Consider the following 12,778-nt stretch of genomic DNA (forward strand, 5'->3'; position numbering starts at 1 on the left):
CTCTTCAATGGTAGAATTATTCATGGGTTTTGTTTTACATATTTCTAGATTTTTTAGTTTTTCTGCAGTGTGTTAGTATTATAATTAGAAGAAAGGTAAAGGGAAAATATCACAAATCATACTTTCTTTTCCTTCTAAGTTTTAGGGCTTTACTAAATTACAATGTTTTGCTACAATAAAAATCTAGATAGGAAAGACCTTGGAGGAGCGCCTGGGTGGCTCACTCGGTTAAGTGTCTGCCTTTCACTGAGGTCATGCTCTCCAGGTGCTGGAATTGAGCCCTGCATCGGGCTCTCTGCTCAGCAGTGAGTCTGCTTCTCCCCCTCCCTCTGTGCTCTCTTTCCCTCTCTTGCTCTCTCTCAAATAAATAAATAAATAAATAAATAAAATCTAAAAAAAAAAGAAAGAGAAAGAAAAAAGAAAGACTTGGAAAGTTACTCTGCCTCTTCTGAGAGGATTTCACTGGTGTATTTCTTTTATACACCCCCAACAACTGGTGTATTTCAAGTAGTTTCTCTTCGCATTTCAAAACTTCTTTTGTTGTTATTTCGCAACTTTGTGTGTTCTCTTCCCAAGTCATCTACAGAAAGACAGGTAACTGCTGATTATTTTTAAGATCTCAATGAGCATGATTAAGTACCAACTAACCGACATTTGTCTACACCAGGTAGATAGTGTACACCTACTAAAAAAAGTAAAAAGCTTGTGTCCCTGACTTCAGAGAGGTCCGGTTTAGTTAGTGCAATGAGCGTAATCCATGGCACTCAATCAACAATACTCGACAGTACGTGATAAATGCTAATCTTTATGGTATAGAAAATTGGTTCTGAAAGCGTTGTCTGTGGACCTCTGGGGACTCCTGAGATGATTTTAGGTGGTGGAAGATCAAACCTTTTCATAATATTAAGGCTTTTCCCCCCATTCCTCACTGCATTAATAGCTGCACTGATGAAGTAAAGGCAATAGTTGGTAAAACTGGAGACACTTTAGCACAAATCTAGGCAGTTTCTCTAAACTATACAGTTGACCCTTGAACAATACATGTTTAAGCTTACATGCAGATTTTTTTTGATAAAAATAGTACAGTACCGAAAATGTATTTTTTTCCCTTGGGATTTCCTTAATAACATTTTCTCTTCTCTAGCTTTATTGTAAGAATACAGGATATGATACATATAAACATACAAAACATGTGTTAATAGACTGTGTTATTGATAAGGCTTCTGGTCAACAGTAGGTATTAGTATTTACATTTTGGGAGAGTCAAAAGTTATATGTCAATTTTCAACTGCACAGGGCTTGGTGCCCCTAACCCCCACGTTGTTCAAAGGTCAACTGTAATTAGTATATTTCAAGATGGGAGTTTTTAACTTTTTGGTCTCAGGACACTGTTATACTCTGAAAGTGGCAGACCAAACAGCCCAAGAATCAGTAAAAACAAACAAAAAACAGGTTCATGAAGGGGGTATTGGCTGGGTCTATGAAATGACTTCTTCCCACATAGCACAGCAAACACACCTGCTTTTGATTTGTAGCTGACATTGAGTTTTTGTTTGTATGTTTAAGATTTTACTTATTTATTTGTCAGAAAGAGAGCGAGAGAGAGCACGAGAGCGCAGAAGCAGGGGGAGCGGCAGGCAGAGGGAGAAGCAGGCTTCCGCTGAGCAAGGAGCCTGATGCAGGACTCGATCCCATGATCCTGAGATTGATGTGAGCTGAAGGCAGACGCTTAACCGACTGAGCCACCAGATGCCTCACAGTGAAGTTTTAAGAGAGGTAGTAGAGTAGCTTATACCTTCTCGTGCAAAACCAGGATGGCCATGGGCTAAGTCAATTGCACTCAGCAAGAGCTGTCTAGTGAGGCACGTTGTATCTGGAGAAGAAGGAAGAGTTTTTCTCTTGACTGCCAGAATGATTATGCAGCATGAGCACATAAATCCAAAACACTTGGCGAATAGGCCCCTAAATTTGGGAGGTGGTTTGTCAGTCAGTCCTGTGGGCAGAGTGTGATAATGCTTTAGGTCATTGACACAGAGGCTTTGACTTGCCAACCAATGGGTGATCATCTATGAACAGGTTGGGCAATGTGGGACTCATATTCCCCCGTCACCCACCACTTAGGCAAGAGCATTTGCTACTGGAGCCTAGGGAGTTTTAATGTTCATTGCCTCAAACTGTCAAGTGGCCAAGCAGTCCCTAAGCAGTGGTGTGGTGGCTAACAAGGTGACAGGTATCACTACTACAGCTGTTCAGCATGGCTTGCCATGCTTCCACAGACTCAGATGGTTAGGAGACAACAAGCTCAAACACATTCAGACGTTTTATTAGATTTAGCAAGATCATCATGGTATCAATTTCCTACATTCCTAGTCCCCTAAAAATAACACCCAATCAGAGGAGCCATATGGACAGTACTGGTGATGGTCACTTTTCTGCTGAGTGATCAGCTCTAAACTTCAGTCAAGTGCTTCTATAGCCAGTGGCCATTTCCAAAGGAGAGCTGAAGTGGTAAGTCTTGTGCTCAACTGCAGCTGGGGAGATGGATGAGACATGGCCTTTTGGCTATTCCTCATAAGGCTGCTTCTCTCCCTTGGTTTGGGGGAAATCCAGGGCATTCCACCAAGACTCAGACAGCAATTAAGTTTTGCCTACTTGGCCTCTGAGGAGATGTATAATCTGAGGAGAGTGCCATGGTATAATAACTAATCCTCCACAATATTTCAAACATGAAGCCAATCTTGCATTTTGAAGATCATTCCTGGCATAAATACACTTCTTCATGGTATATTATCAGTTTTACAAATTGCTAGATGCAATTTGCTTATATTTTGTTAATGACTCTGCCCTTGTGTAGTAAAGAATTTAACCTTGCCTAAAGAGAGGTCTGGCTTTTGTTCTGCTTGGCTTCTGGGAGATAATCTCTGAGCCCTTTAACGTCATTCCTGACAGAAGTGTCTTTGCCTAAGGGTCTTTAGTCACTGGATAGTCTAACAATGTGACTTGGGGTGAGGACTTAAAGTCACATGGTATCAGCTCTGCTTCTTGAGGGGATAGAAACTGTGATTAGACACATGGGTAGTCAACAGTGCCTAGGTAATGGAACTCTAATAAAGACTCTGGACACCAAGGCTCAGGTGAGCTTCCCTGGTTGACAATTCTCCATGCCTGTTGTCACGTATTGTCCCTAAGAGCAACTAACTGTGTCCAAGATGCCTATGGGACAGGATAACTAGAAGCTCTGTGTTTGGAACCCTTCCAGACTCTGTCTTAGACAGATTTTAATCCTCTCCCTGTGATAACTGTGAGTACAACAACTTTCTGTGAGTTCTGTGAGTCCTTCTAGTGAATTAGACCCTTCCAGACTCTGTCTTAGACAGATTCTAATCCTCTCTCTGTGATAACTGTGAGTACAACAACTTTCAGTGAGTTCTGTGAGTCCTTCTAGTGAATTAGTTGGGGACTCGCAAACTTGCAATTAGTGTCAGAAGTAAGCATGGTCTTGTGGAACCTTAAAATCCATAGTGATGCCAAAAGTAAAAGCAGGGGGCACCTGGCTGGCTCAGTTGGCAGAGCAGGTGACTCTTGGTCTCCAGGTGGTGACTTTAAGGCCCACATTGAGGGAAGAGGTTACTTAAAAAAAAATAAATAAATAAATAAATAAATAAATAGGAAAAGCAGTCTTTTGGAGATTGTTCCTCAAAATTTGTGGCATTCATGCTCATGGGGTATGTTGGCCTGTCATTTTCTTTTCTTGTAATGTCTTTGTCTAGTTTGGTAACAGGGAAATGATTATGAAAATGAATTGGAAAGGTTCTTTCCTCCTCTATTATCTCAAACACTTTGTATAGGATTGATCTTTTTTCCTCCTTAAATATTTGATGGAATTTACTAGTGAAGCTATTTGGGCTTGGAGTTTTCTTTGTGGGAAAGTTTTTAATTAGAAATTCAAATAATTTTATAGCTGCTTGGCTATTCAAAATTTCTATTTCCTCATGTGTTAGTTTTAGTAGGTTGTTTTTTTCAATGAATTTGTCCATTTTATCTAAGTAGCCAAATATATTGCATTATGTTGGTATAAATGTGTGAATAATATTCTCTTTTTAATATCTGTAAGGATCTGTACTGATGGCTCTTTCTGCATTCACGAGGTGAGTAATTTGTGTTTTCCCACTGGTTTTTCTTAATTGAATAAATCATATTTAATAAATTACTATTTAAAATTACAGTAATTGAAAATACATTTAATTAATTCAACTTAGTTATATAACATTAAAAGGTAATGAGTTAGGTGAATTTGAATTAAAATTTAAATGTATTAAATTGAAATTGAATGAATTAAATCATATTAAATAAAATGAAATATAAAGGTAAACAATATTAAATTGAAATTAAATGATTCACAACATTGAATTGAATACATTGAATTAATATTAAATTATTTTAAGCCAAATTAAATTTAGTAAATCAAGTCAGTAATGTTAAATTAAATTTGAGTAATTAAATTTAAGTTAAACTTGAACTATATTCCCTTAAACTTATTTTCATACATCAAATTGTAATTATATCAAAATTGAATTATATGAAATTCATTAATTGATGTTAAAGTAAATTTATCTGAGTACCTTACCAACACATACATATTCATTTATACTAACTAAAGTTAATTTAATACAGTAAATGAACAACTAAATTTGATGAATTAAATTATGTTAATTAAAATAAATTACAATCAAATTAAGATTAATTGAGTATTAATTAATTAGAAAAAGGAGGCAAGTCTGGATCTGAAGGTCTGCTTTGTGGATTAAAAACGCCTTTTAAAAAGAGAAGGTCATTGAATCCATGTTGCAGCTCCTGTGTCTTCAGTTGTGTGATGGTGTGGAGGCGCCGTGAGTAAAAATGTTTAGGAAAGGTAAAAAATAAGTAAATAAATAAAATGAAAACCAGACCACTGAAACCATGGGCAGGAGAATCATCAGTAGCAAATAAGTTGCTATTACGTCCGGAGCCAAGAAATCCAGAAGAATTGTCAGCAAAGGGGGAAAAGTTTCGTTTTCCCCAAGCCGCTTTCCGCAACCCGAATCAAGTTGTTCTGACTCTGAATGTGGACATATGGACATTTACTATGACCGTGACTCGCGCATTGGGTGGGATTTGGGGTGGTGGGGGCACTGACCTGTTGTATCTCATTTGACCTCAGTGGTTGCCCAGTTAGATCATTACCCTAAAGAGACGTCTACCTACGATCTGTCCAAAAAAATTTTTTTATTGTACGTGATCTAATTTAAAAATGTTACAATTAACTTTACGGGAGAGAATTGAATATGTATGAAACAAGAGGACTGAAGTGGACGTCACCAGGAACCCGGCAAATTCACATTCTGGCGGTGGCGGGGTCGGGGGAAGACTTGGTGAAACCAGCTGTCTCGGATTTCAAAATCTGCCCTGGTTCAGCCACTTCTCACCAGTCGGTCAGTTCACCACCGTTTATGGCCTTCCATGGTTGCTTGGGACTAATTCTGAGGGGCGAGAGCGCTCCTGCAAAAGCCCAGAGGCTGAATCATGCCAGGCCTGGCTGAAGAACTGGAAGGAGAAATGCGAGCGGGAAAGAGTGGTGGACGGTGACATCGGAGACATAACAGGGGGAAAGGTTTCCTTCGCAGGGCTAAGGCACACAGTCTGCTGGCGCGCCATTAATACATGTAGAAGGAAAAGTGACTGAATGGGAGGGTGAGTGTAACTTGATACAGGTAGTGTTTAGGGAGCTGCCACTTTTTCTTTGAACTTCGTGGAAGCCGCCGGCGTACGGAATTGATGGCCAATGGCGGCGCCCTCCTGGAAGCCGCGATTAGGACGCTGCCATGTATTGCCTGTGAACGTACGGACTCGGCCATCTTACGGAATCATTTTCGTAGATGACGGCATCTGCGTGGAAGACGCACATAGGCGCGGCCATATTTCCTGTAACGGAGTCCGTACAAGCAGTCACCGTACGGACTCAGCTGACAAGGTGGCGGTGCCCTCGGAAAAGCAGCCATATAGGTGCGGCCATGTTTCCTGCAAACTTACGGACTCCGCCGCCGTACGGTCTCAGTAGTCAAGATGGTGGCGTCTGAGAGACCGTAGAGTCTCTGGGCGGCGGATCTACTTGTTTGCTGCGGAGCGGACGCATTAAGCCTGCGCAATAAGAGTACGGTGCCCGGGAGGCGCGACCAAAGCGGAAGTAGTTGTGGGCGCCTTTACAACGGCCGCGGACGACACCGAGAGGTCTGTGTGGATTCGCGGGTCGCTGGCGGGGTTCGCGGAGGGGTGCGCCGGCAGCGGAGAGATGGTGAGTACGGGTCCGGGGAGGGGGTCGGTGGTAGAGGTCAGTGGGATTGGTAGTGGTGGGGTCCTTGGGCAGACTCTTGGGGGTCTCTGGTGAGCCGTAAGGAGAGTCTGCGGGCAATATGGTGGGGGCCTGTGGTGAGCCTTAACAGGGGTCTGTGGGTAGAATGTTGGGGGTCTGATGTTCTGAATTTTTTCTGATGTGTGAACCATCTGGGAGTTTTGTGATGAGCCATTATGGGGGGTCCGTAATGGAAGTTTGGTGGCGATCCCTTTCGGTAGTTCCGCGGGGGTCCGGATGGGAGATTGTTTGGGCAGAGTGATAAGGGGTTTGCGATGAGCGGTAGTGACTAGTACGTAGTGAGCCGTGATGAGTCTGTGTCAGAGGACCGGTGGGGAAAGGTGATGGGGGCGGGTTGTCTGTGGGGTTGATAACGGGGGATCTGCGGGAACCGTGATGGAAATACATGTTCTGTCTGCGGAATATACCCCGTGGTGTCTGTGAGAAGTGTTGGGGGCCTGTGAGGAGTCACGATGGGGACAGTATGAGATGAACAGTAGATTGTTTGTAACTAACTGTTACGAGTGTGTGGATTGAGTGGTGGAATGTTAGTGGGGTAAGTGATGAAAGGTCCGAAACAGAGTGATGGGATTTATTAGTGTGGTACTGGGGTGTCAGGGGCGAGTGATGGGGGGCTTGTGGGGATTGTGATGGAAAGATTTATGAGGAGCTGTGATGGAAAGTCTATTGGCAAAATGTTGGGGTTTGTGGTGAGCCGTGATGGAGCTGTAACAAGGGATGAGGCACTATGATGGGGGTTCTCTAAGGAACCATGATGGTGGGGGGCATCCCACAGGAGGGTGATGGTTCAGACCCAGAGCCTCCAGATGCTGGGGAGGACAGCAAGTCGGAGAATGGGGAGAATGCGCCCATCTACTGCATCTGCCGTAAACCAGACATCAACTGCTTCATGATGTGAGCCGGGGAGAGGCGGGCGGGGCTGACACTTGCAAGGTTGGGTGAGGCTGATGGGTCCGGCCCCTCACATCTGCACCACTCACCCCATCCTCTGCAGCGGGTGTGACAACTGCAATGAGTGGTTCCATGGGGACTGCATCCGGATCACTGAGAAGATGGCCAAGGCCATCCGGGAGTGGTACTGTCGGGAGTGCCGAGGTGAGGGGGGTGGCCTGGACAGGGCAGACAGATCCACCTGCCTCGAGGGAGGAGAAGCCATAAGGGGAGGGTGGGTCATGGGGAGTAGTTATATATGTCTGTGGGTGATTATTGGTTTCTGGTGAGCTGGAGTGGAGATTCCACCTTGAGCCCAGATACAGGGTCCCACCAGACGGGGTAGCTCTGCCCTGGAGTAGGGGGACAGAGAAGGTGGGTGGGACAGAAAAGAGGAAGAAAGAGTTCTGGGACCATCCAAATACCTCAGTGTCAACCCACCTTGGCTCCACAGAGAAAGACCCCAAGCTGGAAATCCGTTATCGGCACAAGAAGTCACGGGAACGGGACAGCAATGAGCGAGACGGCAGTGAGCCCCGGGATGAGGGTGGAGGGCGCAAGAGGCCTGCCCCGGATCCAGACCTGCAGCGTCGGGCGGGGTCAGGGACAGGGGTTGGGGCAATGCTTGCTCGGGGCTCTGCTTCGCCCCACAAATCCTCTCCACAGCCCTTGGTGGCCACACCCAGCCAGGTGAGTGGCTGCCATGGCTGGGATAGGTAAGGGGATCCCATCTCAGGCCCTACTTGCGTTCCTGATTTCTGTTCTGGGCCCCTCTCCTCAGCATCACCAGCAGCAGCAGCAGCAGCAGCAGCAGCAGCAGCAGCAGCAGATCAAACGGTCAGCCCGCATGTGTGGCGAGTGCGAGGCGTGCCGGCGCACTGAGGACTGTGGCCACTGCGACTTCTGTCGGGACATGAAGAAGTTTGGGGGCCCCAACAAGATCCGGCAGAAGTGCCGGCTGCGTCAGTGCCAGCTGCGGGCCCGGGTGAGCATGGGTAGAGCTGGGCAGGGCCAGGTGGGGGTGTCAGTGTGTCCAGGAAGGGCTCATTCAGGCCAGGAGGGGTGGGCCAGGTGAGGTGGGGCCTGATTGCATACAGACAGGTGGGAAGGAGCCTGGTCCGCCCAGATGAATGGGGCACGATCAGGTGTGCGGGCCTAGCAGGGGCACCTCCAACCCCAGGCGGGCAGGGTAGAGCCAGATGTTTCAAGGTGGTCAGGCATGTCAGGGCAGGTGGGACAGGGTTGAGCATGTCCTGGTGCTGAGAAGTGGGGGTAGTGGGTGTGTCTGGGGAGGCAAAGCAGGGCTAGTTTGTGGGGCTAGGCTCTTGTGGGAGGGGCTAGGGCAGGGCCACCCTCCATCCACCTGGGGCTGACCTGGGCCTTCCTCCTGCCGGCACAGGAATCGTACAAGTACTTCCCTTCCTCGGTGAGTCCAGCCCCCCAGGGCAGGGCGGGGCATGCGGGCAGGGCGGTCAGGGCCAGTCCTGAGATTCTGCCCCGCAGCTCTCGCCAGTGACGCCCTCAGAGTCCCTGCCAAGGCCTCGCAGGCCACTGCCCACCCAGCAGCAGCCACAGCCATCACAGAAGCTGGGGCGCATCCGTGAGGACGAGGGGGCAGTGGCATCATCAGCAGTCAAGGAGCCACCTGAGGCTACGGCCACACCTGAGCCACTCTCAGATGAGGACCTGCCACTGGACCCTGATCTGTACCAGGACTTCTGTGCGGGGGCCTTTGATGACCATGGCCTGGTGAGCAGCCAGAGCATCCCATGGTGAAAGGGTAGAGGTTACAGAAGCTGAGTGCCCATGATGAGGAGAGATGGAAGATGAGGCAGAGTATAGAAGGCTGATTTGGAACTGATCGGTGGTGGGGTAGTCATGAGTGGGGCAGGTGGGTCAGTGTATGTCTCACTTGCAGCCCTGGATGAGCGACACAGAGGAGTCTCCATTCCTAGACCCTGCGCTGCGGAAGAGGGCAGTGAAAGTGAAGCATGTAAAACGTCGGGAGAAGAAATCTGAGAAGAAGGTGATGGAGAGGGTGAAATGGGTATGGGAAGGCAGAAGGCAGAAGGCAGGAAGGGGAGGGAGAGGCAAAGGTCAGGAGCTGGTTGGGGCAAGAGCCAGAAGGGGTGGGATACAGGGGGAGACAGGGATTTGGGGCTGACTTTAACTCTACCCTAACCTGACCCGACCTCCTTCATCCCATAGAAGGAAGAGAGATATAAGCGGCATCGGCAGAAACAGAAGCACAAGGACAAATGGAAACACCCAGAGCGTGCTGATGCCAAGGACCCTGCATCACTACCGCAGTGCCTGGGACCTGGCTGTGTGCGCCCTGCCCAGCCTGGCTCCAAGTATTGCTCAGATGACTGTGGCATGAAGCTGGCAGCCAAGTGAGTCATTCCGGAGAGGTTCAAGGGAGTCAGGGAATATGGGGTAGGGCATGGCCAGAGCGCTCTGTATGTCTTCCCATCAGTCACCTGCCCACTGTTCAGTCCACAAAGCACCCATCTGTCCGCCCACCATTCAGGTGCCCATCTGCTTATTTATCTGCTATGCAGTCACTTAATTATCTTTTCGCCATTTGGTCAGCCATCCATTCTGCCATTCTTGGATCACCCCACTTCTCTTGTTTGCCACCTTCCCTGCCTGTACCCAACCCACTGCTTCCCTGCAGCCGCATCTACGAGATCCTCCCCCAGCGCATCCAGCAGTGGCAGCAGAGTCCCTGCATTGCCGAGGAGCACGGGAAGAAGCTGCTCGAACGTATTCGCCGTGAGCAGCAGAGCGCCCGCACCCGCCTTCAGGAAATGGAGCGCCGATTCCATGAGCTTGAGGCCATCATTCTTCGTGCCAAGCAGCAGGCTGTCCGTGAGGATGAGGAGGTGAGCGAGCACAGGCCCAGTGGCACGGGGCCCAGTACCTGGTCCTGCCTGGCCTTATCATTGCTTCCACTCCACACAGAGCAATGAGGGTGACAGTGATGACACAGATCTGCAGATCTTCTGCGTCTCCTGCGGGCACCCTATCAACCCACGTGTTGCCTTGCGCCACATGGAGCGCTGCTACGCCAAGGTCAGGGTGTCACCCTGAGGGGGAGTATCAGTGGGTCCATGGGGGAACAGATGTGTTGTCTGGGGGTTGTCTCAGGAGGGCATGCAGCACACATCCTCAGTTCCCTCCATTTGTGCTCATCCCTCCAGTATGAGAGCCAGACGTCCTTTGGGTCCATGTACCCCACACGCATTGAGGGGTGAGTGTGGGCGCTCTGTGGAGTTAGAGCAGGGAGGTTAAGGCTGGGGTTGGAAGTGGCATGTTGGGGTAGGATATGGCCATGGATAAGAATAGATGGGTTCCCCTTCTCTCCCTCCACTACCTTCTCTCTACTGTAACCTCCAGAGCTACACGACTCTTCTGTGATGTCTACAATCCTCAGAGCAAGACATATTGTAAGCGGCTCCAGGTGCTATGCCCTGAGCACTCACGGGACCCCAAAGTAAGGTTTGACCTCAACTCCCCCCATTCTGTCCTTTCTTCCTCTTCACTGCCCCACATTCATCCCTCGCTTCCTCCTTTGCCCTCCTTCCTTCCCTTTTCCCTACTTGACCGCTTCTGTAACTCTCACTTTGCCTGCCTTCTCACTCTTCATTCTTTTCCTTTTCCCTGTCTTATTGTCTCCTGTTCCTCTGCGTTTCCATTCCTCTCTACTCCCTGAACTCTCTATTCCTCCCTTCCTGCCTCTCTGACCGCTCTCCATTCCTGTTCTCTTTTCTGCCTCACCACCCCCATTCATCCCTGACTCCTGATCTCCTTGCAGGTGCCAGCAGATGAGGTATGCGGGTGCCCTCTTGTACGTGATGTCTTTGAGCTCACAGGTGACTTCTGCCGCCTACCCAAACGCCAGTGTAACCGCCATTACTGCTGGGAGAAGTTGCGGCGTGCTGAAGTTGACCTGGAGCGTGTGCGCGTGGTAGGCTTTGATGCTGAATGTGGCTGGGGTCAGGTGGGGCTTCTGGAGCTCCTTCTCATGGCTCATTTCTGCTCCCCTGGCAGTGGTACAAGCTGGACGAGCTGTTTGAGCAGGAGCGCAATGTACGCACAGCCATGACTAACCGGGCAGGATTACTGGCCCTGATGCTGCACCAAACGATCCAACATGACCCACTCACTACCGACCTGCGCTCCAGTGCTGACCGCTGAGCCTCACACTGGCCCAGAAGTACTCACACCCTGCATTCCAGGCTGGGGAGCTGCCCTGAATCCCCCATTTGTCTGTTCTGCCATTCGTCTGTTTCTCCAGTGATCCCTGAGTTTCTCCCTGTGCCCATCCACCGTTTGACTACCCAGCTGCTGTTACCAGAGGGTCTCAGAATTTTCTCTGGTCCTTGTCTGTCCCTCTGTCTCTCCATTCTCTGTGCCTGGGTGGGACTGTGGAGTCTGCTCACTCTTGCCTCCTCCCTTCCTGGTTTTGTTAATAAAATTTTGAAGAATCAAAGATTACTACTGATGGTTTTCACACTTTATCCAGCTGCAACTGCATTCCCACACCCTTTGGGTAGATGAACTGTGGCACCCACCTGTATTCAGGAGGGATTGCATATATAGCTTTAAGTATACAGTTGGCACGTACTCTGTGCTCTGCAGGAGCACCCTTGGGCGGTGGGATATGCCTTGCTGAAAGTGAACCCAATGACCTACATTCTCAGCATTTCATCTTGAAACTGGGTATACAGTCGGCACTAATTAAGTTTGTGACTGACTTACCTCCCCTGTGTCAGCATCGGCATCTTCCAGACCAGAAATGTATTCGATGATGGATACAAGGTCTCATTCTCCCACAAACCCCTCTTTTGGGACACGTGTGTCACAGAAGTCCGGGAACCCCATCCCGCCCTGTCCTCGGGTCTAGTGATCCCTACAGCACAGCCTTTCCAGGATGGGCCCGCCCTTCTCGGTTGCACGGCCCTTCTGTTTACCTGCAGCGCGGCACCGCCCCCTTCTCCAGTTCCCGCGGAAGGAGCTGGGGTTAGCGTGCGGCCGCACGAGTACCCGCGCGCTCCTGCAACTGTTCGGCGGGGCGGAGAGAGCGGGACACAATAGTCCTGGGGGAGATGTTTGGCGGACGGCACAGAACGGGCGCGACGTAGGCGAGAGGTGGGAGAGGAGACCTCTGACACGACCTCAGCCTTCCGCGCTCCTCCCTCCTGCTTACTCCCCCACCCCCGTGGAGACCGCGAGAGGAACAGCGTAGGGCCAACCCCAACCCTCCACGCCCCCTTAGGTTGGGAGAGCGCAGGCGCAACCAGGTGGGCGGAGTGGGGAGAAAGCGCCGGTTGGCGAAGCGAGGAGCTCCGGTGCCGCAGGTCTCCGATAGGGGCGCGAGCCGTAGTTGGACGTCAGGGCGCAAGCGCCGTTGGTCCCGGACAAGAGGCGCGCGCC

The 12,778-nt window shown here is 49.3% G+C and overlaps 1 protein-coding gene across 2 annotated transcripts; it reads left to right on the forward strand.

Moving 5' to 3' along the window:
- The first annotated feature begins 5,246 nt into the window (after nucleotides 1-5,246).
- Nucleotides 5,247-11,834, forward strand: CXXC1 (CXXC finger protein 1). 2 transcript variants are annotated; one of them, XM_026496319.4, is made up of 15 exons: nucleotides 5,247-6,331; nucleotides 7,185-7,303; nucleotides 7,404-7,504; nucleotides 7,794-8,029; nucleotides 8,121-8,324; nucleotides 8,739-8,765; nucleotides 8,843-9,088; nucleotides 9,258-9,365; nucleotides 9,548-9,732; nucleotides 10,017-10,224; nucleotides 10,304-10,414; nucleotides 10,543-10,592; nucleotides 10,739-10,835; nucleotides 11,157-11,309; nucleotides 11,393-11,834. In XM_026496319.4, the coding sequence occupies exons 1-15, from the start codon at nucleotides 6,329-6,331 to the stop codon at nucleotides 11,537-11,539; spliced, it is 1,995 nt and encodes a 664-aa protein (XP_026352104.2). In that variant the 5' UTR covers nucleotides 5,247-6,328; the 3' UTR covers nucleotides 11,540-11,834. The 2 variants fall into 2 exon arrangements, with proteins under 2 accessions (XP_026352104.2, XP_026352107.2); XM_026496322.4 differs by lacking the exon at nucleotides 8,739-8,765 and having other exon boundaries at nucleotides 5,989-6,331.
- The last annotated feature ends 944 nt before the right edge of the window (nucleotides 11,835-12,778 follow it).

This window comes from Ursus arctos, unplaced genomic scaffold (genome assembly GCF_023065955.2).
Source record: "Ursus arctos isolate Adak ecotype North America unplaced genomic scaffold, UrsArc2.0 scaffold_17, whole genome shotgun sequence".
Classification (NCBI taxonomy): domain Eukaryota; kingdom Metazoa; phylum Chordata; class Mammalia; order Carnivora; family Ursidae; genus Ursus; species Ursus arctos.

Bases quoted from the DNA above. Each gene is read 5' to 3' on its own strand.
- CXXC1 (XM_026496319.4), top strand. The intron at 10,225-10,303 runs GTGAGCGAGCAC...CACTCCACACAG, and splicing joins CTGTCCGTGAGGATGAGGAG to AGCAATGAGGGTGACAGTGA. The intron at 10,593-10,738 runs GTGAGTGTGGGC...TGTAACCTCCAG, and splicing joins TACCCCACACGCATTGAGGG to AGCTACACGACTCTTCTGTG.